The sequence below is a fragment of the Oncorhynchus mykiss genome, chromosome 10, assembly GCF_013265735.2.
Source record: "Oncorhynchus mykiss isolate Arlee chromosome 10, USDA_OmykA_1.1, whole genome shotgun sequence".
In the NCBI taxonomy this organism is placed as follows: Eukaryota; Metazoa; Chordata; class Actinopteri; order Salmoniformes; family Salmonidae; genus Oncorhynchus; species Oncorhynchus mykiss.
In genome coordinates this window covers 23,166,282-23,193,465 of record NC_048574.1, presented here as the reverse complement: position 1 = coordinate 23,193,465, position 27,184 = coordinate 23,166,282, and the positions used below count along the sequence as shown (strand labels likewise).

The following is a 27,184-nucleotide window of genomic DNA, read 5'->3' as shown; positions in this document are numbered from 1 at the left end:
ATTTTCAAGAGATCATTTCATTGGAGAGGATGAAAAGAACTACCAAGACGTCCTTGATCTGATTAAGGAGTAAGTGGGCTATATTTAAGTTGTGATATCGTTAGGAAATGTTTGGCCTATTGTGTTGATAAGGCAAATTTGGTTTATTTGAAAATTATTTTTTGTTGATAACGTATTGTCGAAAGCAGTAGGCAATATTATTTACTGTGTCGATGGAGGAGTAGGCTTGTCTACAATAACCTAATTTGATGTGCTAGTATTATTTATTTCATGGATTAATTAAATTGTAAATGAAAATATACAGATGCGGTGCTATAGGATATATACTTACATATTTTACATTGTAATACACTAACCTTACATGCCATTGGGTGCTGGAGCTATGGGTTTATTTGTCCACTGTCACTAGACCTACACATTCACACTCAAACTGAATTGAAGTGGGATACATAACTACTTTTCACTGAAGAAGGGAATGAGGTACGGCATACAACTTTGATCGAAGACCTTAAAATCATGCCTGTCAAGAACAATGAAATCATAACGGTATACTAATATAGTGTGGATGCAGGAGTAGCCTATTCTACAATAATGTAACTGTATGTGCTAGTATTATTTATCTAATTGATAAATGAAATGGTAAATGTGGTTGGGTACGCAACTTTATTCAATGATTACGGTATTGTACAAGTAGATAAAGCAGTAGCCTATAGTCTACAATAATAATGTAATTGAATGTGCTTTCTGAAGGAAATTGTAAGTGGGGATGGGTAGTCTACTTCATTCAGTGAATACTGAATGTCTTGCTTTCTCTGGGAGTATGTTAATGAAGGCTTTTCAGCTGTTGAACTATGGCACGGTCAAACTAATTTATAAATTAATCTTTCTTTTAGTCAAGAAGTGATGAGCTAGAGCAACTAATCATCGTCACTGTATCTGTTCTACCTACCACCCACACTAATCTCCTTCCACAAGCAACCACATCCTCTTCTCCTGTTCAAATAATTTGCCGCCACACTGAAAACAGTGTACATACATTCCTCTGTGCCCATCTCATTGCAACATGATCCATCCAAGGCCAAAGCTGGACGCCTAAAATGTGAGAGATGTAAACAATATGATACTGTGTGTGTGTGTGAGTGTGTGTGTGTGTGTGTGTGGAGTTCCAAGAAAAACTTGAGAAGATGGCAAAGGAGATAGTGATAAGAGTGAAGGCATACAGTATGAAAATAAAGACCCCTTGGGATCTAAAATGAGTGTGTTTTTATTTATTTTTTAAATTTTATTTCACCTTTATTTAACCAGGTAGGCTAGTTGAGAACAGGTTCTCATTTGCAACTGCGACCTGGCCAAGATAAAGCATAGCAGTGTGAACAGACAACACAGTTACCCTTGGAGTAAACAATTAACAAGTCAATAACACAATAGAAAAAAAGAGAATCTATATACATTGTGTGCAAAAGGCATGAGGAGATAGGCGAATAATTACAATTTTGCAGAATAACACTGGAGTGATAAATGATCAGATGGTCATGTACAGGTAGAGATACTGGTGTGCAAAAGAGCAGAAAAGTAAATAAATATAAACAGTATGGGGATGAGGTAGGTAAATTGGGTGGGCTATTTACCGATAGACTATGTACAGCTGCAGCGATCGGTAGGGTGCTCAGATAGCAGATGTTTGAAGTTGGTGAGGGAGATAAAAGTCTCCAAATTCAGCGATTTTTGCAATTCGTTCCAGTCATAGGCAGCAGAGAACTGGAACGAAAGGCGGCCAAATGAGGTGTTGGCTTTGGGGATGATCAGTGAGATACACCTGCTGGAGCGCGTGCTACGGGTGGGTGTTGCCATCGTGACCAGTGAACTGAGATAAGGCGGAGCTTTACCTAGCATGGACTTGTAGATGACCTGGTGCCAGTGGGTCTGGGGACGAATATGTAGCGAGGGCCAGCCGACTAGAGCATACAGGTCGCAGTGGTGGGTGGTTTAAGGTGCTTTAGTAACAAAACGGATGGCACTGTGATAAACTGCATCCAGTTTGCTGAGTAGAGTATTGGAAGCTATTTTGTAGATGACATCGCCGAAGTCGAGGATCGGTAGGATAGTCAGTTTTACTAGGGTAAGTTTGGCGGCGTGAGTGAAGGAGGCTTTTTTGCAGAATAGAAAGCCGACTCTAGATTTGATTTTAGATTGGAGATGTTTGATATGAGTCTGGAAGGAGAGTTTACAGTCTAGCCAGACACCCAGGTACTTATAGATGTCCACATATTCTAGGTCGGAACCATCCAGGGTGGTGATGCTAGTCGGGCGTGCGGGTGCAGGCAGCGAACGGTTGAAAAGCATGCATTTGGTTTTACTAGCGTTTAAGAGCAGTTGGAGGCCACGGAAGGAGTGTTGTATGGCATTGAAGCTCGATTGGAGGTTAGATAGCACAGTGTCCAAGGACGGGCCGGAAGTATACAGAATGGTGTCGTCTGCGTAGAGGTGGATCATGGATCAGGGCCCGCAGCAAGAGCAACATCATTGATATATACAGAGAAAAGAGTCGGCCCGAGAATTGAACCCTGTGGCACCCCCATAGAGACTGCCAGAGGACCGGACAGAATGCCCTCCGATTTGACACACTGAACTCTGTCTGCAAAGTAGTTGGTGAACCAGGCAAGGCAGTCATCAGAAAAACCGAGGCTACTGAGTCTGCCGATAAGAATATGATGATTGACAGAGTCGAAAGCCTTGGCAAGGTCGATGAAGACAGCTGCACAGTACTGTCTTTTATCGATGGCGGTTATGATATCGTTTAGTACCTTGAGCGTGGCTGAGGTGCACAAATGACCGGCTCGGAAACCAGATTGCACAGCGGAGAAGGTACAGTGGGATTCGAGATGGTCAGTTCCCTCTTGTGACTCCTACAGTCACCCATGATGGGGGTTCTTGGAACACTGCTATTTAAGTCTGAGCAGGGAACGATGAAAACCTTCAAAGGTGGTGGTGCTATGTTGCGTGTGATCTTGAATACCAGGCAGATGTTTGAGTACAGAATTAAATGGTGTAAATTTAGCAGTCTAAACTTGTTGAGAACACTCTTTGAGAAGGGGGTTCTAACCGGGTTCTTTGGCTGTCACCAATGGAGAACACTTTTTGGTTCCAGGTAGAAGTATTTTCGTTTCCATGTAGAACCCTCTGTGGAATGGAGCCCAAAAGGGTTCTACCTAGACACAGAAGGGGTTCTACCTGGAACCAAAAAGGGTTCTACTATGGGGACAGCGGAATAATCATTTTAGTTTTTAGATGGCACCTTTTTATCTGAGTGTAAGCCTATTGCAGTGGTGGTTCTGTGGTTTTCTGTGAAACATTTTTTGCCATTGGTGGTGGGGAGTTAAGATAAGATAATCTATGAAACATCCCCACTTTTAACACACATTTGCAAGTAGGCACAGTAACCTATGTGTGCTGAGGCATGTGTAATCACTCAACATTGACAGGACCGACAAAAAAAGACATGCTCACATGCAAACAAAGATAACCGTTATGTAATTATTAGGAGACTAGATACAAATTGCTAATCCTGGCTACCAATGTTCTAGCATTCATTTATTGAGGCAAGCAGATCAGAGATGTCAAGGTGGTACCCAAGCATATGACATGTGTATATGTGACACATATGTATGGTCATATTTTTTATGTTTTATTTTGTTTGTTATTTTATGAAGCCATCCCTTGTATCATTTTTTAGGCCTCCCAGGTATTTACATTTAATGTATGTATATAATTACTGTCGGTAGGGGGAGCTGTGACATCAATGGAGTGCGTTAGTGAGGTCTTGGAGATTTCTTCTCCAATCTTGGAGAATGACTACTACTAAAAACTAACGTTTCTCTGTCTCATAGTTTTACCCTATTAATTGCATTTATTTCTATTATTAAACAGGGTGAGACTGAACATGGAAAATGCGCAGGAGAAAAGGAAAGAGTGCCACCGGAGGAGAATGAAGGGGACCAAGTGCTTCGACATCCGGGCGAATGACTTGGCTTGGAAGAAGGACGAAAGGAACGCGAGACCTGGGAAACCTTGCTGCTCTTTCGCTCCTAGCTGGGGTCCCCGTTCGTTAAGGTGAATATTAAAATCTCAGATAAGTATTTGCATTTGCCTCATCGTGGGCAGCATTGCCATGCTGTCAACAGTACCAAATAGTCAATCTCAAGACTAACCGCTGGGTCACGTTAAGGAACCTCCGCTTTCATGTAGGTACTGTTATTAAGGTATATGACTCCAGTGGTCATGACACCCACCTGGAGTTTCTCTCACAACTCATCTCACTATCTTTTCCAGGGATCATCCCTCCCTCATCAACCCCACTGACATAAAACATTTGACAAGTATCCTTTATTTTCTGTCTGCTATTAACATTATTGCATGTCTAATCAAACATTTAAATGAAATCATTCAATAACTGTATTTTCTACATGCCTTGTGGGGCGGCAGGTAGCCTAGTGGTTAGAGCGTCGGACTAGTAACCAAAAGGTTGCAAGATCGATTCCCAGAGCTGACAAGGTAAAAAGATCTGTCGTTCTGCCATCATTGAAAATAAGAATTTGTTCTTATCTGACTTGCCTAGTTAAATAAAGGAAAAATAAAAAATGACCCTGTTCACTTTACTCTGCCCCTGTTCTCTAGGACCTAGGGGTTCTGCCTAACACACAGACATGGATCCACCTGATGTCCTCCATTACTAACCACCCTCCAACTTTTCATTGCATCAGCTACTGTTGTTGTCATGTTGTCATTATCTGCTGAGAAAGAGCAAGAAAATGATCATACTGGGCACATAATGTGAGATGCACAGATTAGCTAAAAACACTAGCACTGTAAACACTCAGAGCAAAGTAAGCAGCAGCACCTGGACTTTGCAGAGCCCCTTCCGAGACGGACTGCCTGTTGAATACAAGTGACAGGCAGAACCTTCATCCACACAGCACCCACACATCTCTATTTTCCACACACCAGAATTCAGTATTTCAGTCTGATTACCATGTGAGTGTACAAAAAGTCTGTGAAAGTAAATTGACACACATGTACCAAAAAAATCAACGTTTATATATATTAAATCTAAAATATTGCCAGATTGGTTTTCACAGCTGTTTCATAAGGTGTTCATTATTGTAAATGGTAACACATCCCTTGATGGTATACAACATTAATCATTGTTATATCATAGGACATACTAATATATATATATATATATATATATATATATATATATATTAGTATGTCCTATGATATAACAATGCATATATATATTCAACCACATGGGTGTACCAATGAGCTATAATCTTTTTAAATCATAATAGAGGACTAATGAAATAATATTATTGGGAAAGGGGGATACCTAGTCAGTTGTACAACTGAATGCCTAATGCATTTTTTATTTATTTATCTTTTATTTAAGTAGGAAAGTCAGTTAAGAACAAATTCTTATTTACAATGACAGCCTAGGAACAGTGGGTTAACTGCCTTGTTCAGGGGCAGAACAACAGATTTTTACCTTGTCAGCTTGGGGATTCAATCTAGCAACCTTTCGGTTACTGGCACAACGCTTTAACCACTAGGCTACCTGCCGGCCCATTTAACCTAACCCCTCTGAATCAGAGAGGTGTGGGGGGCTGCCATAATCGACATCCACGTATTATTGTAGTGTAGATAAGGGAAGGCCTGTTTAAAATGAAAACATGCCAGCTAGACAAACCAATGTATGAATCAAATGTATTTGCATATGAATGGAGTGGAAATTAGCCAAAGTTTTTTATTTAAATTATTTTTTATATGGTAAGTAACAATGTGTATGGATCATCAAAATGATATTTTTTCCCCCCGATGCCAGTTTATTCATAAAACATAGAAGTTGATAAATAACATTACATCGCAATGGTATGTCTATGTAAAATAATATGAAAACAAAAGCGTATTAATAGGAATACATTTAGCCTAATTGGTAACAAATATGACATGGGAAAAAGTCAGGATCCTAGTCAGGCTATTGATTGTCAAATCCAGATTAAATACAGGTCTTCAGGTGTATCAAATCTGTAGGTGATTGTGGGCTAAATCAATGACAAACAGCTGAAATGTTCAGGCTTCATCATGATCTGTGATCAAAACAGGCTGGGGTGTTTTCGGTTACTTTTAGGCTAAGGTTATGTGTAAGAACGCAACTGCACTGAAATGAATAGCCTGATTCAATGGGATTCTCCAGAATATATTTTTTTTGATCTGTTAAGATCTTTGGTCTATGCATAGACCCCTACTGATTTTATCTTTTTTAGGTATTTTTGGTATAGCCTACCACTAATATTCTAAATTGCGGAGCATTTAATAAAACAAGTACATTTTCCTGTGATGTTGAGGCTGAGCAAGACCTTCGATAGGCTAGTAAACAATGCGGAAATAATCATGGAGTTAATCATTGTTATAGCCTAGATCGCTTTTTTCTAAGGCTAAGTAAACAAGGGGGAGCATGCTTTTTGCCCGTCTCTCTTACAAGGGTTAGGCCTATATCCTCACATATCCCCTCAATTCAAGCCCTGCTTTTAACCATAAGACATCTCCACAGAAATGTATAGCCTAAGGATGACTGTGATTGTGTCTGATTGTGTCTGTAACATCAGTGATTTTCAGGTCAGAGAAAGATGCCAGAGTTTCTGAATTGGAATTCCGAGTTGGATGACCGTTCAAAACAAAAAAGAATCCCAGTCTGAGCATGTGTCAGTGCCACGTTACACAACGTGAACACTACGTCTGCATGACGTGTACACATGAGGCTTAATTCTGGAACTTATCACCCCCCATAGTTTGGGATTCAGTAACCTAATGTAGCAGGCCAGGTATTCGCCTTCTGCCTGTAGCTTCTCAGCACCCTGTTATTTGCTGCCATCTAGTGACAAAGTGGTGCATGAAGCATGGGCTTTTCTGCAAGGGAGGATAGGACCTACAGGTCATCACTAGATAGCAAACACCCAACACCCACAAATGAGCACACCGGAACCTAAAACTAATCGGTGAGTGGCAAATGACGGTCAGCGCCCCGTTTTATTGTTTTTTCTAAACATGTAAACATACAAGACTGTGACCTGGAAACAATAATACGCAAAGACTGTTAACCAATAATAAAAAATATATATAATAAAACACCAAAACATTAACATACTTCTTTGAATGTCATATGTTTGCAAATACTGGAATGCTTGACAACATCAATATATATTCTTAAATATATATTTCTATATAGAGATCTTCAAATATTTTATATATTCATTCATATTTCCCCTTTAGGTCCTCTTTTCAATTGGTTCACATTCCTTACATGATCTTTACCCCTGGATCTTTTTGTGGCAATTTAGACCTGAAGATAGACATCCAAAGTCTAAGAAATGTAAAGGCAGTTTTTAAACAAGCGCACACACAATCTTTTAATATATATCCCCTGCTATATCCTCGAGGTAGGGAAATGCATCCAGCACTAGCCATTCCCTCTCACATTCCCTGATTAGATAGCGTGTATACAGATCAGGGTTCAAACACTATTTTAAATCTTTCAAATATTTTTTGGTGTTTGCTTCAGCCTGCCTGGAGTGTCAGATCGGTGGGGTTTGCAGTTTTGCGACTATTCTATTGTTTTTATTGTCCCAGGCAAGCTCAATCAAGCCCAGATTAAGTACTCAAAATTATTTCAAATAGTATTTGAACTCAGGTCTGCACTTAAATTGGGAGAAAGAGATACTGCATGTCCCTCTGGCCCTCTTTCAATCCTTCAGTCTATGGGAATTGAAACAACATGCGTTACAACGTCGCTTTGTTGTACTTTAAGGAGTAACCAACTGCAATTTCTAGACATTCCACCAGGGAGCCAGCGGAGAGGAAATCTAGCTCCACCTCGATAAATTTGATGTAAATGGCCGAGCGTTCAGGGCCCATGGAGAGGCCCTCTTCCCTGGCTTGCTGCCCGGTGCCCCTGCAGTTCCCCTGGAGGAAGCGTGTGACGGCCGAGGGCTGCCTGCGGCTGTAGTGCTTGCCTGAGCTCTGAAAGTGCTGGAACAGGCACTGCTGTAGGGTCCTCTCCTCTGCGATGCCCAGGTAGCAGTAGGTCACTTTGGCCACCGTCTTCTCCCCCACTCTCCCTCCCGGGCCCACCCCACTCTCGAACCCAGACCCGCCAGAGCCCGACGATCCAGAGAGAGGCAAGCTCTGGTCAGAGTCTTGGTGCTGCAGCGGAGAGTCTGGGGCCTCATCCTCCCCTGTGTAGTCTGACTCCGCTGACACCTCCTCGTAACCGATGGCATAAAGGCCATAAGTCTTAGGGATTCCCCCGGGTAGGAGGTACTGGGAGGCCCCGTTGCTGCAGCCCGTCACCCTTGACTGTGCTATTGGGATCCAGTCTACCTCCATGTGCAGCTCCAGGCAGCGGGCTTCGCTAATGGTGATGTCCAGGAACTTGTAATAAACGTTCTTCCAGTTCATCTTCTGCACTTTGGTCATGATGACACGGCCCTCTGCCTTCTCCGGATTGAAGTACTCGCGCAGCCGCTTACCCAGGGGCACCTGGGAGCTGATCTCGGCGTAGTGGTAGCAGACGTCCTCGTGCCAGCGTGTGTTGTAGCCCACACCAAAGATGGCCAGCTTGTTGGAGAGGTGCAATCTGGAGAAGTCGGTCCACGTCTGGAAGTGCTCCCACTTCACCTGTACCGACTCCAGGATGCGCACCACATTCTGCATCACTTCCTGTTTCCTGAGAGGGACAGAAATACATGAATGTTCAAGATGAGGTTGGAACCAGTGGAGGGTTGGTAATGAGAACAGATGATACATTTTTATGAAGACTGGACGTTGAATATTGCAGTGACAGTCTCTGTCAGTGATTTGTTTTTAATAACATCTTGGCAGTAAAAAGTTATTATTTTGACCTTGTATCCATGTTACATGTACTGTTATCAGGTGTCATTAATTATATGGCAAAAACACATACTGAACTTGCTCCGAGGGCTCAGGTCGAAGCTGCAGGACACTGGCATTCTTTGGCGGCTGTGTTTCCTCTGAAGAAATAAAGGAACAGTATTTTTTATCATTAAAATAACACATCAAACGCTACCCTGACAAGCATATATGCTCATTACTCCTACAGTATTCATTTTGACAGAGTGAAGGAAGAGCCTGCATACTAAATCCAATTTTATTTGTCACATGCGCCGAATACAACAGGTATTACAGTGAAATGCTTACTTACAAGCCCTTAACCAACAATGCAGGCAGTGCTTCCAAATGTTTCACACTCTGAAAGCTACCCCTAATAAGAACTACCAGTCCCCTGGATAGTCTACCTACAACTTTAACAAAAAAATAAGTCTGCTGACCCCTTCCCTATGTCATCACCAGAATCATCATCATCATCACCACCACCACTCACCAGTTTCCATCTCTCCCTCCTGGAAGGCGGAGGCCAGCACCTGGTTGCACCAGTCTTCTTGGGAGAAGTCCTCCATGGTGCTGCCGTCAGACTCCATCTCCTGGTACAGGCCACTACTGTTGATGAGGACAGGGGCACACGTCTGGGAGTCCCAGCCTCCCTGGCCAAACACCTTTTCCAGCTGCTCGATGGAGTAACTACTTTTCCTCTTGCCGACGCCATGCTCCTTCACTCTGCTATAGCACCGGCGCAGCGTCTGCGGGTCATAATGGGTGTGTGAACCTCAGAGGAAGATCTTGAAGTTAGTGTTAGCTATTAGACTAGCTATAGGCCTATCCAATGCCACAAATACACCAGAGACGGCATAGTCACCCACAAAAGGACTGGGATCAAGATGAATGAATGGCTACATACATTTACAGAAATTATTTGCTTTGAAATGCATATAGCTGAGGATATTTTACTCTCTAAAATTGCACTAGACGCAAAATTCAGCACCCTTATGCAAACTTCCAGTTGGCTTTCCTGATAGCGATCTGGGTGCATTTACATACACAAGTGTTGCTTTCAACTGTATTGGGTTGCACAAAAACAGCCCATGGTAAGCCAGAAGTTCCATTTCAACTTATTGTGCCGGTGGGCAGGACAGTTGCTCATTATGACGGGAAGAAACAGACAACAAATATCTAAAGGATGGTATTAAATATACAACAGGCGGGCCTAATCGTGGATGCTGATTGGATTAAACCGCGTTCTACCTGGTGTCTATTCCACAAGGCTATGATGTTGAAATGCCTATTTACTGTCCCATCTCACTACGCAATCCAACAACATTGACTGGTTATCATCTAGTTGTTCTCTCAAGAGGAGGCTTCTTACTGTGACTAACGCCTGTAACGTGACCCAGGTTATCACTCAGCCAACTAGAGTGTAAACCAATAGTGATGGATCTGTGACATCCACTTGTATTGATCATATCTTCACCAATGCTTGCAGAGCTTTGCTCCAAAGCAATATCAGTTCCCTTTGGCTGTCGTGACCATAAAATTATGGCAATAATAAGGAAAGCCAAAGTACCAAAGGCAGGGCCTAAAGTTATTTATAAGATCATAGAAAATGTTCTCTCAGGACTCTTTTTTTTTTTTTTTTTGAAGATGTAAAATATTTATTTTGGTCTGTTGTGTATATGGAGGAGAATCCAGATTAAGCACTTGGAGTATTTGTAAAATTATTATTGCCAACTGTTGACAAACATTCACCCGTTAAGAACTGTTAGAGCCCCCACAACTAAACAAAAAAAAAGAAATGATTTGACCAAAACAAGATAAATAACAGACTTTGGAGCACCTCTTATATGTAAGGGGACCTGCGTGGTTCTGGTACCGGTTCCGACCAACATTTTCGCTTATAAATCGGGCTGTGGACACTGTAGATCGAAATGGCTTACATTGAGCGATAGCCATGGTTCCAACGGACACAGTAGTATTTTGAGCCAGTGTGACATACAGTGCCTTGCGAAAGTATTCGGCCCCCTTGAACTTTGCGACCTTTTGCCACATTTCAGGCTTCAAACATAAAGATATAAAACTGTATTTTTTTGTGAAGAATCAACAACAAGTGGGACACAATCATGAAGTGGAACGACATTTATTGGATATTTCAAACTTTTTTAACAAATCAAAAACTGAAAAATTGGGCGTGCAAAATTATTCAGCCCCCTTAAGTTAATACTTTGTAGCGCCACCTTTTGCTGCGATTACAGCTGTAAGTCGCTTGGGGTATGTCTCTATCAGTTTTGCACATCGAGAGACTGACATTTTTTCCCATTCCTCCTTGCAAAACAGCTCGAGCTCAGTGAGGTTGGATGGAGAGCATTTGTGAACAGCAGTTTTCAGTTCTTTCCACAGATTCTCGATTGGATTCAGGTCTGGACTTTGACTTGGCCATTCTAACACCTGGATATGTTTATTTTTGAACCATTCCATTGTAGATTTTGCTTTATGTTTTGGATCATTGTCTTGTTGGAAGACAAATCTCCGTCCCAGTCTCAGGTCTTTTGCAGACTCCATCAGGTTTTCTTCCAGAATGGTCCTGTATTTGGCTCCATCCATCTTCCCATCAATTTTAACCATCTTCCCTGTCCCTGCAGAAGAAATGCAGGCCCAAACCATGATGCTGCCACCACCATGTTTGACAGTGGGGATGGTGTGTTCAGTTGTGTTGCTTTTACGCCAAACATAACGTTTTGCATTGTTGCCAAAAAGTTCAATTTTGGTTTCATCTGACCAGAGCACCTTCTTCCACATGTTTGGTGTGTCTCCCAGGTGGCTTGTGGCAAACTTTAAACAACACTTTTTATGGATATCTTTAAGAAATGGCTTTCTTCTTGCCACTCTTCCATAAAGGCCAGATTTGTGCAATATACGACTGATTGTTGTCCTATGGACAGAGTCTCCCACCTCAGCTGTAGATCTCTGCAGTTCATCCAGAGTGATCATGGGCCTCTTGGCTGCATCTCTGATCAGTCTTCTCCTTGTATGAGCTGAAAGTTTAGAGGGACGGCCAGGTCTTGGTAGATTTGCAGTGGTCTGATACTCCTTCCATTTCAATATTATCGCTTGCACAGTGCTCCTTGGGATGTTTAAAGCTTGGGAAATCTTTTTGTATCCAAATCCGGCTTTAAACTTCTTCACAACAGTATCTCGGACCTGCCTGGTGTGTTCCTTGTTCTTCATGATGCTCTCTGCGCTTTTAACGGACCTCTGAGACTATCACAGTGCAGGTGCATTTATACGGAGACTTGATTACACACAGGTGGATTGTATTTATCATCATTAGTCATTTAGGTCAACATTGGATCATTCAGAGATCCTCACTGAACTTCTGGAGAGAGTTTGCTGCACTGAAAGTAAAGGGGCTGAATAATTTTGCACGCCCAATTTTTCAGTTTTTGATTTGTTAAAAAAGTTTGAAATATGCAATAAATGTCGTTCCACTTCATGATTGTGTCCCACTTGTTGATTCTTCACAAAAAAATACAGTTTTATATCTTTATGTTTGAAGCCTGAAATGTGGCAAAAGGTCGCAAAGTTCAAGGGGGCCGAATACTTTCGCAAGGCACTGTAGGATCTGAAACCACTTGAAGATGGGATATCCCTCCTACCATTTAGTTCGCTCTTCCAACTATCCATCAACTCCTGGCTGAACACAGCCACTGACCAAGCAATGCAATTCAGAGATTGATTTATAGCCATCAATCAAAAATAATTAATAGTTTGTCATTGATGGACAAATTAATATGAGGTGAAAGGCAAGTTGCTAACGAGTTCAGGAAGTCAAGCTAAGGCTCAGACGTTCACAGCGATTGGGGAAGACGTTTTGATCAAGAGAGACCTTTAGAAAATAAGTACTTTTTCCTGTAATGTAACACTAAACATACAAATATGTATTTAACAGTGAAAGGTGAAATCTTCATTTTATAATTTCATTATGCTATATTTAGGATGCATGTAAGTAATGTCAAGCCTTAATTCAGTTCTGTTGAATAGTAATTACATCATGAAATCTATTTTTTTTACGATATTTGTACTGTGTACTTGAGCTTTGTCCTCAAGTGACTACCTCAGCAATTTACAGTGCATTTGGAAAGTATTCAGAACCCTTGACTTTTTCCACATTTTGTTACATTACAGCCTTATTCTAAAATTGACAAATGTTTTTTCCTCATCAATCTACACACAAAAAAGAAAGCTTGGCACACCTGTATTTAGAGAGTTTCTACCATTCTTCTCTGCAGATCCTCTCAAGCTCTCAAGTTGGATGGGGAGTGTCATTGCACAGCTATTTTCAGGTCTCTCCAATGATGTTCCATCGGGCTCAAGTCCGGGCTCTGGATGGGCCAGTCAAGGACATTCAGAGACTTGTCCTAAAGGACTCCTGTGTTGTCTTGGCTGTGTGCTTAGGGTCATTGTCCTGTTGGAAGGTGAACCTTCACCCCAGTCTGAGGTCCTGAGCGCTCTGGAGCAGGTTTTCATCAACGATCTGTCTTTGCTCTGTTCATCTTTCCCTCAATCCTGACAGGTCTCCCAGTCCCTGCTGCTGAAAAACATCCCCACAGTATGATGCTACCACCACCATGCTTCACCGTAGGGATTAGAGGTCGACCGATTAATCGGAATGGCCGATTAATTAGGGCCGATTTCAAGTTTTCATAACAGTCAGAAATCGGTATTTTTGGGCGCCGATTCAAAAAGGAAAAAAAAAAAGTATATATATATATATATATATATATATATATATATATATATATATATATATATATATATATATATATATATATTAATATCTTTATTAAACTAGGCAAGCCAGTTAAGAACACATTCTTATTTTCAATGACGGCCTATGAACAGTGGGTTAACTGCCTTGTTCAGGGGCAGAACGACAGATTTTCATCTTGTCAGCTTGGTGGATTCAATCTTGCAACCTTACAGTTAACTAGTCCAACGCAATAACGACCTGCCTCTCTCTCGTTGCGAATGCAGTAAGCCAAGGTAAGTTGCTAGCTAGCATTAAACTTATCTTACAAAAAACAATCAATCATAATCACTAGTTAACTACACATGATTGATGATATTATTAGATATTATCTAGCGTGTCCTGCATATAATCTGACTGAGCGGTGGTAGGCAGAAGCAGGCGCGTAAACATTCATTCAAACAGTACTTTCGTGTGTTTTGCCAGCAGCTCTTCGTTGTGCTTCAAGCATTGAGCTGTTTATGACTTCAAGCCTATCAACTCCCGATATGAGGCTGGTGTAACCGAAGTGAAATGGCTAGCTAGTTAGCGCGCGCTAACTTCGAGGGTGGCTGTTGTCGTTGTGTTCCTGGTTCGAGCCCAGGGAGGAGCGAGGAGAGGGACGGAAGCTATACTGTTACACTGGCAATACTAAAGTGCCTATAAGAACATCCAATAGTCAAAGGTTAATGAAATACAAATGGTATGAAAAATCATAATCGGTCGACATCTAGTAGGGATGGTGCTAGGTTTCCTCTAGACGTGAAACTTGGCATTCAGGCCAAATAGTTTAATCTTGGTTTCCTCAGACCAAAGAATCTTGTTTCTCATGGTCTGAGTCCTTTAGGTGCCTTTTGGCAAACTCCAAACTCCATGTGCCTTTTACTGAGGAGTGGCATCCGTCTAGCCACTCTACCATAAAGGCCAGATTGGTGGAGTGCTGCAGAGATGGTTGTCCACCTCAACAGAGGAACTGGAGCTCTGCCAGTGACCATCGAGTTCTTGGTCACCTCCCTGACCAAGGCCCTTCTCCTCCGATTGCTCAGTTTGGAAGGGCGGCCAACTTCAGGAAGAGTCTTGGTGGTTCCAAACTTCTTCCATTTAAGAATGATGGAGACCATTGTGTTCTTGGGTACCTTCAATGCTGCAGAAATGTTTTGGTACCCTTCCCCAGATCTGTACCTCGACACAATCCTGTCTCGGAGCACTATAGTCAATTACTTCGACCTCATGGCTTGATTTTTGCTCTGACATACACTGGCAACTGTGGGACATTTTATAGACAGTTGTGTGCCTTTCCAAAAAATGTTCAACAAATTGTATTTATCCACAAGCTGTAGAATCATCAAGGATTTTCAATGGAAACAGGATTCACCTCAGGTAAATTTTGAGTCTCATGTAAATAAGTTATGATGGATTATTGTAAGATGGCGCCGGAGAAGAAGGCAGACATTTTACATGACCCCCAGCCGATTGTGTTTTTTGTTCCGTTAAACTTATTTTGTACATAATGTTGCTGCTACTGTCGCTTATTACCGAAAATAACTTGTAGACATCAGGACTGTGATTACTCACCACGGACTAACATAATCCTTTTTTTCCTTTCACGACTCTGACGAGCCCAACGAAGGATATACTGCTAGTCAAATGGCTATTTACAATGCCCCCCCCCCCCGCCGTCTTTACACCACTGCTACTCTGTTGTCATCTATGCATAGTCACTTCAATAACTCTACCTACATGTACATACTACCTCAACTAACTGGTGCCCCCGCACATTGACTCTGTATCTGTACCCCCCCCGTAAATAGTCTCGCTATTGTTATTTTACTGCTGCTCTTTCATTTCTTGTATCTCTTATTCTTATCCATATTTTTTGGAAGCTGCATTGTTGGTTAGGGGCCCGTAAGTAAGCATTCCACTGTACACCTGTTGTATTCGGTGCATATGACTAATACAATTAGATTTGATATCAGTTGTTGTTTTGCAAAAATTGCTACAAACCTGTTTTCGCTTTGTCATTATGGGGTATTGTGTGTAGAGTGATGAAAACAATTAATTTAATACATTTTAGAATAAGGCTAATGTAATTATTATGATTTTTTTACGTGAAGAGGTCTGAATACTTTCCGAATGCACTGTACATCCACCACCAGACATGCCGCTATTGGTTTCTTCACTGTACCCAAACCAAAAATAGATTTAATGCATTGCTCATTTATTTTCATGACATCGTGGAATGCTCTGCCACCAGAGGTTACTGGTGGCAAAAATAAAGTTTAGCTTTAAAAACAGAATGTTTTATTTAATCATAGCGCCTCTCCTCTTTCTAAAGATGAATTTAACTGTACTGTATATATGAACATGTACCAGTCAAGTTTGGGTTTTTCTGTATTTGTACTATTTTCTACGTTGTAGAATAATAGTGAAGACATTGAAACTATGAAATAACACATATGGAATCATGTAGTAACCAAACAAATTGTTAAACAAATCAAAATAGATTTCATATTTTAGATTATTCAAAGTAGCCACCCTTTGCCTTGATGACACCTTTGCACACGCTTGGCATTCACTCAACCACCATCACCTGGAATGCTTTTCCAACAGTCTTGGAGGAGTTCCCACATATGCAGAGCACTTGTTCGCTGCTTTTCCTTCACTCTGCGGTCCAACTCATCCCAAACCATCTCAATTGGGTTGAGGTCGGGTGATTGTGGAGGTCAGGTCATCTGATGCAGCACTCCATCTCTCTCCTTATTGGTCAAATAGCCCTTACACAGCCTGGAGGTGTGTTGGGTCATTGTCATGTTGAAAAACAAAAGCGCAAACCAGATGGGATGGTGTATCATTGCAAAATGCTGTGGTAGCCATGTTGTTTTAGTGTGCCTTGAATTCTAAATAAATCACTGACAGTGTCACCAGCAAAGCACCCCCACACCTTCTCCTCTATGCTTCACATGGGAACCACACATGCAGAGATCCGTTCACCTACTCTGCGTCTAAGAAAGACACAGTGGTTGGAACCAGAAATCTCAAATTTGGACTCATCAGACCAAAGAACAGATTTCCACCGATCTAATGTCCATTGCTTGTGTTTCATTGGCTCAAACATGTCTCTTCTTCTTATTGGTGTCCTTTAGTAATGGTTTATTTGCAGCAATTTGATCATGAAAGCCTGATTCATGCAGTCTCCTCTGAACAGTTGATGTTGAGATGTGTCTGTTACTTGAACTCTGATGCATTTGTTTGGGCTGCAATTTCTGAGGCCGGTAACTCTAATGAATGTATCCTCTACCGCAGAGGTAACTCTGGGTCTTCCTTTCCTGTGGTGGTTCTAATGAGAGCTAGTTTCATCATAGCGCTTGATGGTTTTTGCATTTGCACTTGAAGAAACTTTCAAAGTTCTTAATTTTCTGGATTGACTGACCTTCATGTCTTAAAGTAATGACGGACTGTGTTTTCTCTTTGCTTATTTGAGCTGTTCTTACCATAATATGGAGTTTTACCAAATAGGGCTATCTTCTGTATACCACCCCTACCTTGTCACAACACAACTAATTGGCTCAAACATATTAAAGGAAAAAAATTCCACAAATTATCTTTTGACAAGGCAAACCTGGTAATTGAAATGCATTCCAGGTGACTACCTCATGAAGCTGGTTGAGAGAATGCCAAGAGTGTGCAAAGCTGTCGTCAAGGCAAAGGATGGCTACTTTGAAGAATTGTTTAACACTTTCGGTTACTACATGATTCCATGTGTTATTTCATTGTTTTGATGTCTTCACTAATATTCTACAATGTAGTAGAGTAGTAAAAATAAAGAAAAACCCTGGAAAGAGTAGGTGTGTCCAAACTTTTAACTGGTACTGTATATATGAAGTGTGTAAATAGTATTTTTGGTGTCTCTTGGTGTCTTTTCTATATATAACTCTTATTTTTATTACGCCGTGATCACGAGAAAATTATCTTACGATCTTGACAAAACAACTTTATGTAGTGATCATGAGATAAATAAGTTGTGATTGACCTAACAAGGGAATACTTTTTTAATTCATATGTCCTCTCTGGACCTCCGTAGGGTTGCGTCCATAGATATGAAACAAAAATACTAAAATGAATGACCAGCCAGCATCAATAGAAACCCTAGATTTGTGTCGGACTATATCTCGTGGAAGGATGAAATAGTATGTATAAATTCATTAAAATAAAAAGTTTATGAAAATATGTCAATCATTATTTGAACATGGGTATATATATATATGAAAGTGATAATGCCCTCGAAGCTGGTGTTTCGACTTTGTCTCAGGCCGAATAACACCCGTGCCAATATATCCTCCAAACACCGGCTTCGAGGGCATTATCACTTAAACAGACTTTCCAAATGTGGGTCTGTTGTAGAGGTCTTCACAGGTCCACCCAATCCTGAATACCCGAGGCTCAACCCGGGACCTGAGCGAGTCCGGGTCCAAAATTCTAACTTTTCCCTTGGGCCCAAGTCTGATAGATCCGAGTGGACCCGATCGTATCTCTGCATAGCCTATAGCATATTTATTTTACGCTAATAAGGTGAATTTATTGACTGATTTAAGGACTAGCCAACATATTCTTTAACCAGACGAGCAAGTTGCCACTTGGGTCGAACCCGTTAGGGTATGGGTGGAGTCTAGTTCTGGTTGTCGTAGGGTTCATTCGGGTTCAGGTCTGATTGTTCTTGGGTCTGTTTAGGTTGGTGTTTCCACTCACTACAAAGCGAAGAGAAGAAGCCCCGTGGCCAGCAGTGGGAGAAGATGGAGCAAGATTGACATTCTGCTAATTTTCTCATTGATGAACCATTTGATCTCCATAGTTTTCTGTGTCCAAAACTAAAATCTGTAACAAAAGGAGTGGACTGTGTTTTGTAGAATTTACCCTTTGCCAAAGTTTCTCCCAAAAATGTTGTTGTTTAGAAGTAGTGCATATTTCTGTTAGTTCCCTAAAGGAAATATGCAAATAAATAAATGCTAGAATGTGCCAATAGGACCTCCCTAGCTCGTGCTTGGCTCTGCCCACTATGATTCATTTTCTCCCCTTGGAAACGACAGGCTCTGGTCTATCTTGGGTTAGTTATAAAAATCGCTGCCTCTAGTCTGTTGCAGGCACACTTCCTGTCTGCTTACCTGATGTCAAAACAAAAGTGCTGCACTGTCTACAACAGACCCACGTTTGGAAAGTCTGTTTAATAATAAGATCTATTACATATTTGCCCGTCACAAGGAACAACCATCCTGCCCACAACACAGGCACAGTAAGGCTTCCCACGGACTGTTGTAGTGCAACCCAATACAACTGAAAGTGACGTACTAGCTTAACAATTTACTGAATGTTTTAAAACGTACCTACGGGTTGAATCGTTACATTAGCAAGCTACATATTACTAGCTAGCTTGCTAGCTAACGTTAGTTAGTCAATGGGCATAAGCTAGGAAGCTACTGTAACACTGACAACATCCCTGGTTAACATTACATGATTTAACATAGCACGCAGTTACTGCCTAAGAAGAGTGGCAAGCATCTGACAGATGACTACCTATGTGATAGATGAACATGCTTACTCTGTCCCCCATTACCTTCATCCTCTCCCTGCATTGGGATGGGGTCCTTTCGTAGCCGAGCTCTGCTAGAGCTCGTGAGACCCGCTCGTACATTGCGGGACCAGGGGCCTTTCCAGAAAAAACGGTGCCTGCAACCTCCAATTGCTGCATTCGTGCCTCCGTCAGTCTTTCATTGCCCCACACCGCAATAAGGGCGTTTGTTTCGGATGGGGTCCACGACATCCCTCGGCAAGCTGTGAAGCTATTTGAGGCAAAGGCCGATCCACTTCGGCCTGCGCTCCCAGAAATCGTCATACCTACGTTGAGAGGCGAGAATCGATTAGGTGTGGATGGATTGGAATGATATTGGTTGCTGTCACTCAAATCCTCTGATTCTGGTGATGGAACTTCTGTTTTCGGCATCTTTAACGGCGTCGATATCTCGGGAGAATGATTAGAGGTACAGGGCGCCGCCATCTTTCTTCTGTTGCTAAGGGGAGGGTAGCCTAACGTAGCAGGCGTCAAAAGGGAAGGGGATGTGATATACTTCTTCTGTATGTATGAGGGGTGATATGTGCCAGAATTAAGCTTAGGCAACCGTACCTCCTTGTGACTGTCACTTACCATTGAACGTCTGACTGACAGGACATGATACCAATGCCTTACTAATGTCTGCGTGATGCCAGTACAGTACATACATATGAGATGAGTATGTAAACAAAGTGGCATAGTTTAAAGTGGCTAGTGATACATGTATTACATAAAGATGCAGTAGATGATATAGAGTACAGTATATACGTATACATATGAGATAAATAATGTAGGGTATGTAAACATTATATTAAGTAGCATTGTTTAAAGTGGCTAGTGATATATTTTATATCAATTCCCATCAATTCCCATTATTAAAGTGGCTGGAGTTGAGTCAGTGTGTTGGCAGCAGCCACTCGATGTTAGTGGTGGCTGTTTAACAGTCTGATGGCCTTGAGATAGAAGCTGTTTTTCAGTCTCTCGGTCCCAGCTTTGATGCACCTGTACTGACCTCGCCTTCTGGATGATAGCGGGGTGAACAGACAGTGGCTCGGGTGGTTGTTGTCCTTGATGATCTTTATGGCCTTCCTGTGACATCGGGTGGTGTAGGTGTCCTGGAGGGCAGGTAGTTTGCCCCCGGTGATGCGTTGTGCAGACCTCACTACCCTCTGGAGAGCCTTGCGGTTGTGGGCAGAGCAGTTGCCGTACCAGGCGGTGATACAGCCCGACAGGATGCTCTCGATTGTGCATCTGTAGAAGTTTGTGAGTGCTTTTGGTGACAAGCCGAATTTCTTCAGCCTCCTGAGCTTGAATGAGGCATTCTCACATAGGTATTCCTCTTGTCCAGATGGGTTTGGGCAGTGTGCAGTGTGGTTGAGATTGCATCGTCTGTGGACCTATTTGGGCGGTAAGCAAATTGGAGTGGGTCTAGGGTGTCAGGTAGGGTGGAGGTGATATGGTCCTTGACTAGTCTCTCAAAGCACTTCATGATGACGGAAGTGAGTGCTACGGGGCGGTAGTCGTTTAGCTCAGTTACCTTAGCTTTCTTGGGAACAGGAACAATGGTGGCCCTCTTGAAGCATGTGGGAACAGCAGACTGGTATAGGGATTGATTGAATATGTCCGTAAACACACCAGCCAGCTGGTCTGCGCATGCTCTGAGGGCGCGGCTGGGGATGCCGTCTGGGCCTGCAGCCTTGCAAGGGTTGACACGTTTAAATGTTTTCCTCACGTCGGCTGCAGTGAAGGAGAGTCCGCATGTTTTAGTTGCGGGCCGTGTCAGTGGCACTGTATTGTCCTCAAAGCGGGCAAAAAAGTTATTTAGTCTGCCTGGGAGCAAGACATCCTGGTCCGTGACGGGGCTGGTTTTCTTTTTGTAATCCGTGATTGACTGTAGACCCTGCCACATACCTCTTGTGTCTGAGCCGTTGAATTGAGATTCTACTTTGTCTCCATACTGAAGCTTAGCTTGTTTGATTGCCTTGCGGAGGGAATAGTTACACAGTTTGTATTCGGTCATGTTTCCGGTCACCTTGCCCTGATTAAAAGCAGTGGTTTGGGCTTTCAGTTTCACGCGAATGCTGCCATCAATCCACGGTTTCTGGTTTGGGAATGTTTTAATTGTTGCTATGGGAACGACATCTTCAACGCACGTTCTAATGAACTCGCTCACCGAATCAGCGTATTCGTCAATGTTGTTGTCTGACGCAATACGAAACATATCCCAGTCCATGTGATGGAAGCAGTCTTGGAGTGTGGAATCAGATTGGTCGGACCAGCGTTGAACAGACCTCAGCGCGGGAGCTTCTTGTTTTAGTTTCTGTCTGTAGGCAGGGATCAACAAAATGGAGTCGTGGTCAGCTTTTCCGAAAGGAGAGCGGGGCAGGGCCTTATATGCGTCGCTGAAGTTAGAATAGCAATGATTCAAGGTTTTTCCAGCCCTGGTTGCGCAATCGATATGCTGATAAAATTTAGGGAGTCTTGTTTTCAGATTAGCCTTGTTAAAATCCCCAGCTACAATGAATGCAGCCTCCGGATAAATGGATTCCAGTTTGCAAAGAGTCAAATAAAGTTTGTTCAGAGCCATCGATGTGTCTGCTTGGGGGGGAATATATACGGCTGTGATTATAATCGAAGACAATTCCCTTGGTAGATAATGCGGTCGACATTTGATTGTGAGGAATTCTAAATCAGGTGAACAGAAGGACTTGAGTTCCTGTATGTTGTTATGATCACACCACGTCACGTTAACCATGAAGCATACGCCCCCGCCCCTCTTCTTACCAGAAAGATGTTTGTTTCTGTCTGCGCGATGAGTGGAGAAACCAGCTGGCTGCACCGACTCCGATAGCGTCTCTCCAGTGAGCCATGTTTCCGTGAAGCAAAGAACGTTACAGTTTCTGATGTCCCTTTGGAATGCTACCCTTGCTCGGATTTCATCAACCTTGTTGTCAAGAGACTGGACATTGGCGAGAAGAATGCTAGGGAGTGGTGCACGATGTGCCCGTCTCCGGAGTCTGACCAGAAGACCACTCCGTTTCCCCCTTTTACAAAGTCGTTTTTTTGGGTCGTCGGCTGGGATCCATTCCGTTGTCCTGGGTGAAAGGCAGAACACAGGATCCGCTTCGCGAAAGTCATATTCTTGGTCGTACTGATGGTGAGTTGACGCTGCTCTTATGTTCAGTAGTTCTTCTCGACTGTATGTAATGAAACCTAAGATGAACTGGGGTACCAATGTAAGAAATAACACGTAAAAAAAACAAAAAACTGCATAGTTTCCTAGGAACGCGAAGCGAGGCGGCCATCTCTGTTGGCGCCTGGAGGTGTCCTGGAGGGCAGGTAGTTTGCCCCCGGTGATGCGTTGTGCAGACCTCACTACCCTCTGGAGAGCCTTACGGTTGTGGGCGAAGCAGTTGCCGTACCAGGCGGTGATTGTGCACCTGTAGAAGTTTGTGAGTGCTTTTGGTGACAAGCTGAATTTCTTCAGCCTCCTGAGGTTGAAGAGGCTCTGCTGCACCTTCTTCACGATGCTGTCTGTGTGGGTGGACCAATTCAGTTTGTCTGTGATGTGTACGCCGAGGAACTTAAAACTTACTACCCTCTCCACTACTGTTCCATCGATGTGGATAGGGGGGTGTTCCCTCTGCTGTTTCCTGAAGTCCACAATCATCTCCTCAGAGTGTGAAAGTCATATGATGCATAGTTTATTTTTATATTAATTAAATCTCAGCCATAAATGTTAGAAACTTACTATTTTTTTTGTGGAAGCCGACATTCCAAAGTAGCCACCTTGAGCTATAGTGTAGCATACGGCTTGTGTATTTTCTGTTGTCGCTAATTGCCTAGAAAAGATTACCTTATCTTTCTGTATACAGATCTAAATGTTGTTAGCTAATCACAGACTCCGTTGTTACTAGTTCTCAGCAGCCTACATCAGACAACCAATAAGAGTTTTCTCCACGGCTTTCAGTCGAATAGAGGAGGTCATAGGCTTTTCCAGAGGACCCGTGCTATTCGGAGTCCTTGGGCTGTCCCTACCTCAATCAAGTATACATGTAAAATGGGTAAGTTTAGTGTTATAGTTTAGGGTTAAGGGTAGGGACATCCCAAGGAGTCCGGATAGCAGTGACCTTTCATAAAGTGAGAGGCGGCAGGGTTTTGAGAGCTCGGAGACTACACAGACATTCACTTTTTTTTTTTTACAAGCACGGAACTCGATTTTTGAGTGTCTAACCCAGATAGTTGCCTTAGAGACTATGAAAAAAATTACCAAGACGTCCTTGATCCGATTGAGGAGTAAGTAGGCTATATTTAAGTTGTGATATCGTTAGTAAATATTTAGGCCTACTGTGTTGATAAGGCAAATTTGTTTTATTTGAGTTTGTAACGCATTGTCGAAAGCACGTAGGCAATATTATTTACTGTGTTGATAGGGGAGTCGACTATTGCACAATAATAACGTAATTATTATTTATTTAATGGATGAATTAAATTGTAAATGAAAGTGTACACACATGGTGCTATAGGATATATACATATTTTACATTGTAATACACTAACCTTACATGCCATTGTGTGCTGGAGCTATGGGTTTATTTGTCCACTGTCACTAGACCTACACATTCACACTCAAACTGAATTGAAGTGGGATACATAACTACTTTTCACTGAAGAAGGGAATGAGGTACGACATACAACTTTGATCGAAGACCTTAAAATCATGCCTGTCAAGAACAATGAAATCATAACGGTATCCTAATATAGTGTGGATGCAGGAGTAGCCTATTCTACAATAATGTAACTGTATGTGCTAATATTATTCATCTAATTGATAAATGAAATGGTAAATGTGGTTGGGTATGCTACTTCATTCAATGATTACGGTATTTTACAAGGTAGATAAAGGAGTAGCCTATCATCTACAATAATAATGTAATTGAATGTGCTATATGAAGGAAATTGTAAGTGGAGATGGGAAGGCTACTTCATTCAGTGAATACTGAATTCTGAGTCTTGCTGAGTCTTGCTTTCTCTGGGAGTATGTTAATGAAGGCTTTTCAGCTGTTGAACTATGGCAACGTCAAACTAATTTATAAATCTATCTTTCTTTTAGTCAAGAAGTAATGAGCCAGAGCAACTAATCATTGTCACTGTAGCTGTTCTACCTACCACCCACACTAATCTCCTTCCACAAGCAACCACATCTTCTTCTCCTGTTCAAATAATTTGCCGCCACACTGAAAACAGTATACATACATACCTCTGTGCCCATCTCATTGCAACATGATCCATCCAAGGCCAAAGCTGGATGTCTAAAATGTGAGAAATGTAAACAATATGCTACAGTAGTGTGGGTGGGTGGATGGATGGAGTTCCAATAAAATACTTGAGAAGATGGCAAAGGATGAGAGTGAGAGCATACAGTATGAAAATAAAGACCCCTTGGGATCTAAAATTAGTGTGGGGTGCCCTCTTGTGTCTCCTTTCTGTTTGTCACCCCTGGTGGACGTTCTTGGAACACTGCTACAGTGGGGCAAAAACGTATTTAGTCAGCCACCAATTGTGCAAGTTCTCCCACTTAAAAAGATGAGAGAGGCCTGTAATGTTCATCATAGGTATACTTCAACAGACAGACAAAATGAGAAAAAAAATCCAGAAAATCACATTGTAGGATTTTTAATGAATTTATTTGCAAATTATGGTGGAAAATAAGTATTTGGTCAAAAACAAAAGTTCATCTCCAGCTAAACTAAGTTTTTATGGATATAAAGAAGGACATTTTCGAACAAAAGGACCATTTGTAATGTTACTGGGACCTTTTGGAGTGGCAACAGAAGAAGATCATCAAAGGTAAGGCATATAATAAATCACTATTTCTGACTTTTGTGTCGCAACTCCCTGGTTGAAAATGATTTGTTATGCATTTGTGTGCTGGGCGCTGTCCTCAGATAATCGCATGGTTTGCTTTTGGGGTAAAGCCATTTTGAAATCTGACATGGTGGCTGGGTGAACAACAAGTTAAGCTTCATTTTGATGTATTGCACTTGTGATTTCATGAAAGTTTAATATTTATAGTAATTTAATTTGAAATTGGCGCTCTGCAATTTCACCGGAAGTTGTGGAAATAGGACGCTAGCGTCCCACTGATCCGCAAGAGTTAAGGTGAATTTAAAAATATCAGATGATAACTATTTACATCTGCCTCCTTGTGGTGGGTGCCGCTTTCATGTAGGTACTGTTATTAAGGTGTATGACTCCAGCGGTCATGACATCACCCTGGAGTTTTTCTTTCAACTCATCTCGTTATCTTTTCCAGGGATCATCCCTTACCCCCCCTCATCAACCCCACTGACATAAAACATTACAGAGATGTATCCTTTATTTTCCATTTGCCATTAACATTATTGCATGTCTAATCAAACATTTAAATTAAATAATTCAATGACTGTATTTTTACATACCTGATAAACCTGTAACCTGTGTGTTTGCTTGTTACGTCTGTCTCCTACCCTGTTCCCTTTACTCTGCTCCTGTTCTCTAGGACCTAGGGGTTCTGCCTAACACACAGACATGGATCCACCTGATGTCCTCCATTAATAACCACCCTCCAACTTTTCATTGCTTCAGCTACTGTTATTGTCATGTTGTCATCATCTGCTAAGAAAGAGCAAGAAAATGATCATACTGGGCACATAATGTGAGATGCACAGATTAGCTAAAAACACTAGCACTGCAACACTTAGACCAAAGTAAGCAGCATCGCCTGGACTTTGCACTCTCCCTCTTCGAGTTCCCCTTCCGAGACTGACTGCCTGTTGAATACAAGTGACAGGCAGAAACTCCCATCCACATAGCACCCACCTCCTCTCTATTCCACACCAGAATTTAGTATTTCAGTGTATGATTGCCATGTGAGGGTACAAAAAATCTGTTAAAGTAAATTGACACACATGTACCAAAAAAATATCAATTTATATATTACATTTTTTGGGGGGGGGCCAGATTAGTTTTCACAGCTGTTTCATAAGGTGTTCGTTATTGTAAATGATAATGTATCCGTTGATGGTATTTGTTAGTTCAACATTATTCATTGTTATATCATAGAACATACAATAGATATATATTCAACCACAAGGGTGTACTAATGAGCTATGATTGAAAAAAAAATCATAATAGAGGATTACTGAAATAATATTATTTCAGTGTAGATAAGTGAAGGCCTGTTTAAAATGAAAACATGCCAGCCAGACAAGCCAGTGTATGAATCAAATGTATTTGCATATGAATGAAGTGGAAATGAGCTGACTTTGTGATCTGTAAGGTAAGTAACATTAATGTGTGGGGGGGGCATCAAAATGATATTATGTTTTACCCCGATGCTTGTTTATTCATAAAAAGCAGAAGATGGTAAATAACATTCATTGCAATGGTTAGCCTATGCAAATTAATAGGAAAACAAAAGCTTAATAATAGGAAAACATTTCACCTAATTGGTAAAAAATATGACATGAAAAGTCAGGATAATTGTCAGGCTATTTGTCAAATCCAGATTAAATACAGGTATTCATGTGTATGAAATCTGTAGACGATTGTGGGCAAAATCAATGACAAACAGCTGAAATGTTCAGGCTTCATCATGATCTGTGATCAAAACAGGCTGGGGTGTTTTCGGTTACTTTTAGGCTAAGGTTATGTGTAAGAACGCAACTGCACTGAAATGAATAGCCTGATTCAATGGGATTCTCCATAATAAAAACATTTTGATCTGTTAAGATCTTTGGTCTATGCATAGACCCATTTGGTCTTTTGTACCAATAATATTATAAATTGTGGAG

The 27,184-nt window shown here is 41.7% G+C and overlaps 1 protein-coding gene across 2 annotated transcripts; it reads right to left on the bottom strand.

Annotated features, from left to right (window-relative positions):
- Window positions 1–5,786: 5,786 nt before the first annotated feature.
- Window positions 5,787–19,819, bottom strand: LOC110533521 (myb/SANT-like DNA-binding domain-containing protein 2). Of its 2 annotated transcripts, none has more exons than XM_021617812.2 (4): window positions 19,341–19,819; window positions 9,455–9,710; window positions 9,017–9,083; window positions 5,787–8,779 (listed from the first exon to the last, which is right to left on the bottom strand). In XM_021617812.2, the coding sequence occupies exons 1-4, from the start codon at window positions 19,794–19,796 to the stop codon at window positions 7,834–7,836; spliced, it is 1,725 nt and encodes a 574-aa protein (XP_021473487.2). In that variant the 5' UTR covers window positions 19,797–19,819; the 3' UTR covers window positions 5,787–7,833. The 2 variants fall into 2 exon arrangements, with proteins under 2 accessions (XP_021473487.2, XP_021473488.2); XM_021617813.2 differs by having other exon boundaries at window positions 19,356–19,819.
- Window positions 19,820–27,184: the final 7,365 nt, after the last annotated feature.

Excerpts from the sequence above, each read along its gene's own strand:
- LOC110533521 (XM_021617812.2), bottom strand. The coding sequence starts at position 19,796 with ATGGCGGCGCCCTGTACCTCTAATCATTCTCCCGAGATATCGACGCCG. Across the intron at positions 9,711-19,340 it reads TGAAGGTAATGGGGGACAGA|ACGCTGCGCCGGTGCTATAG; the intron begins GTAAGCATGTTC and ends TATGACCCGCAG. Across the intron at positions 9,084-9,454 it reads GGAGGGAGAGATGGAAACTG|AGGAAACACAGCCGCCAAAG; the intron begins GTGAGTGGTGGT and ends TTATTTCTTCAG.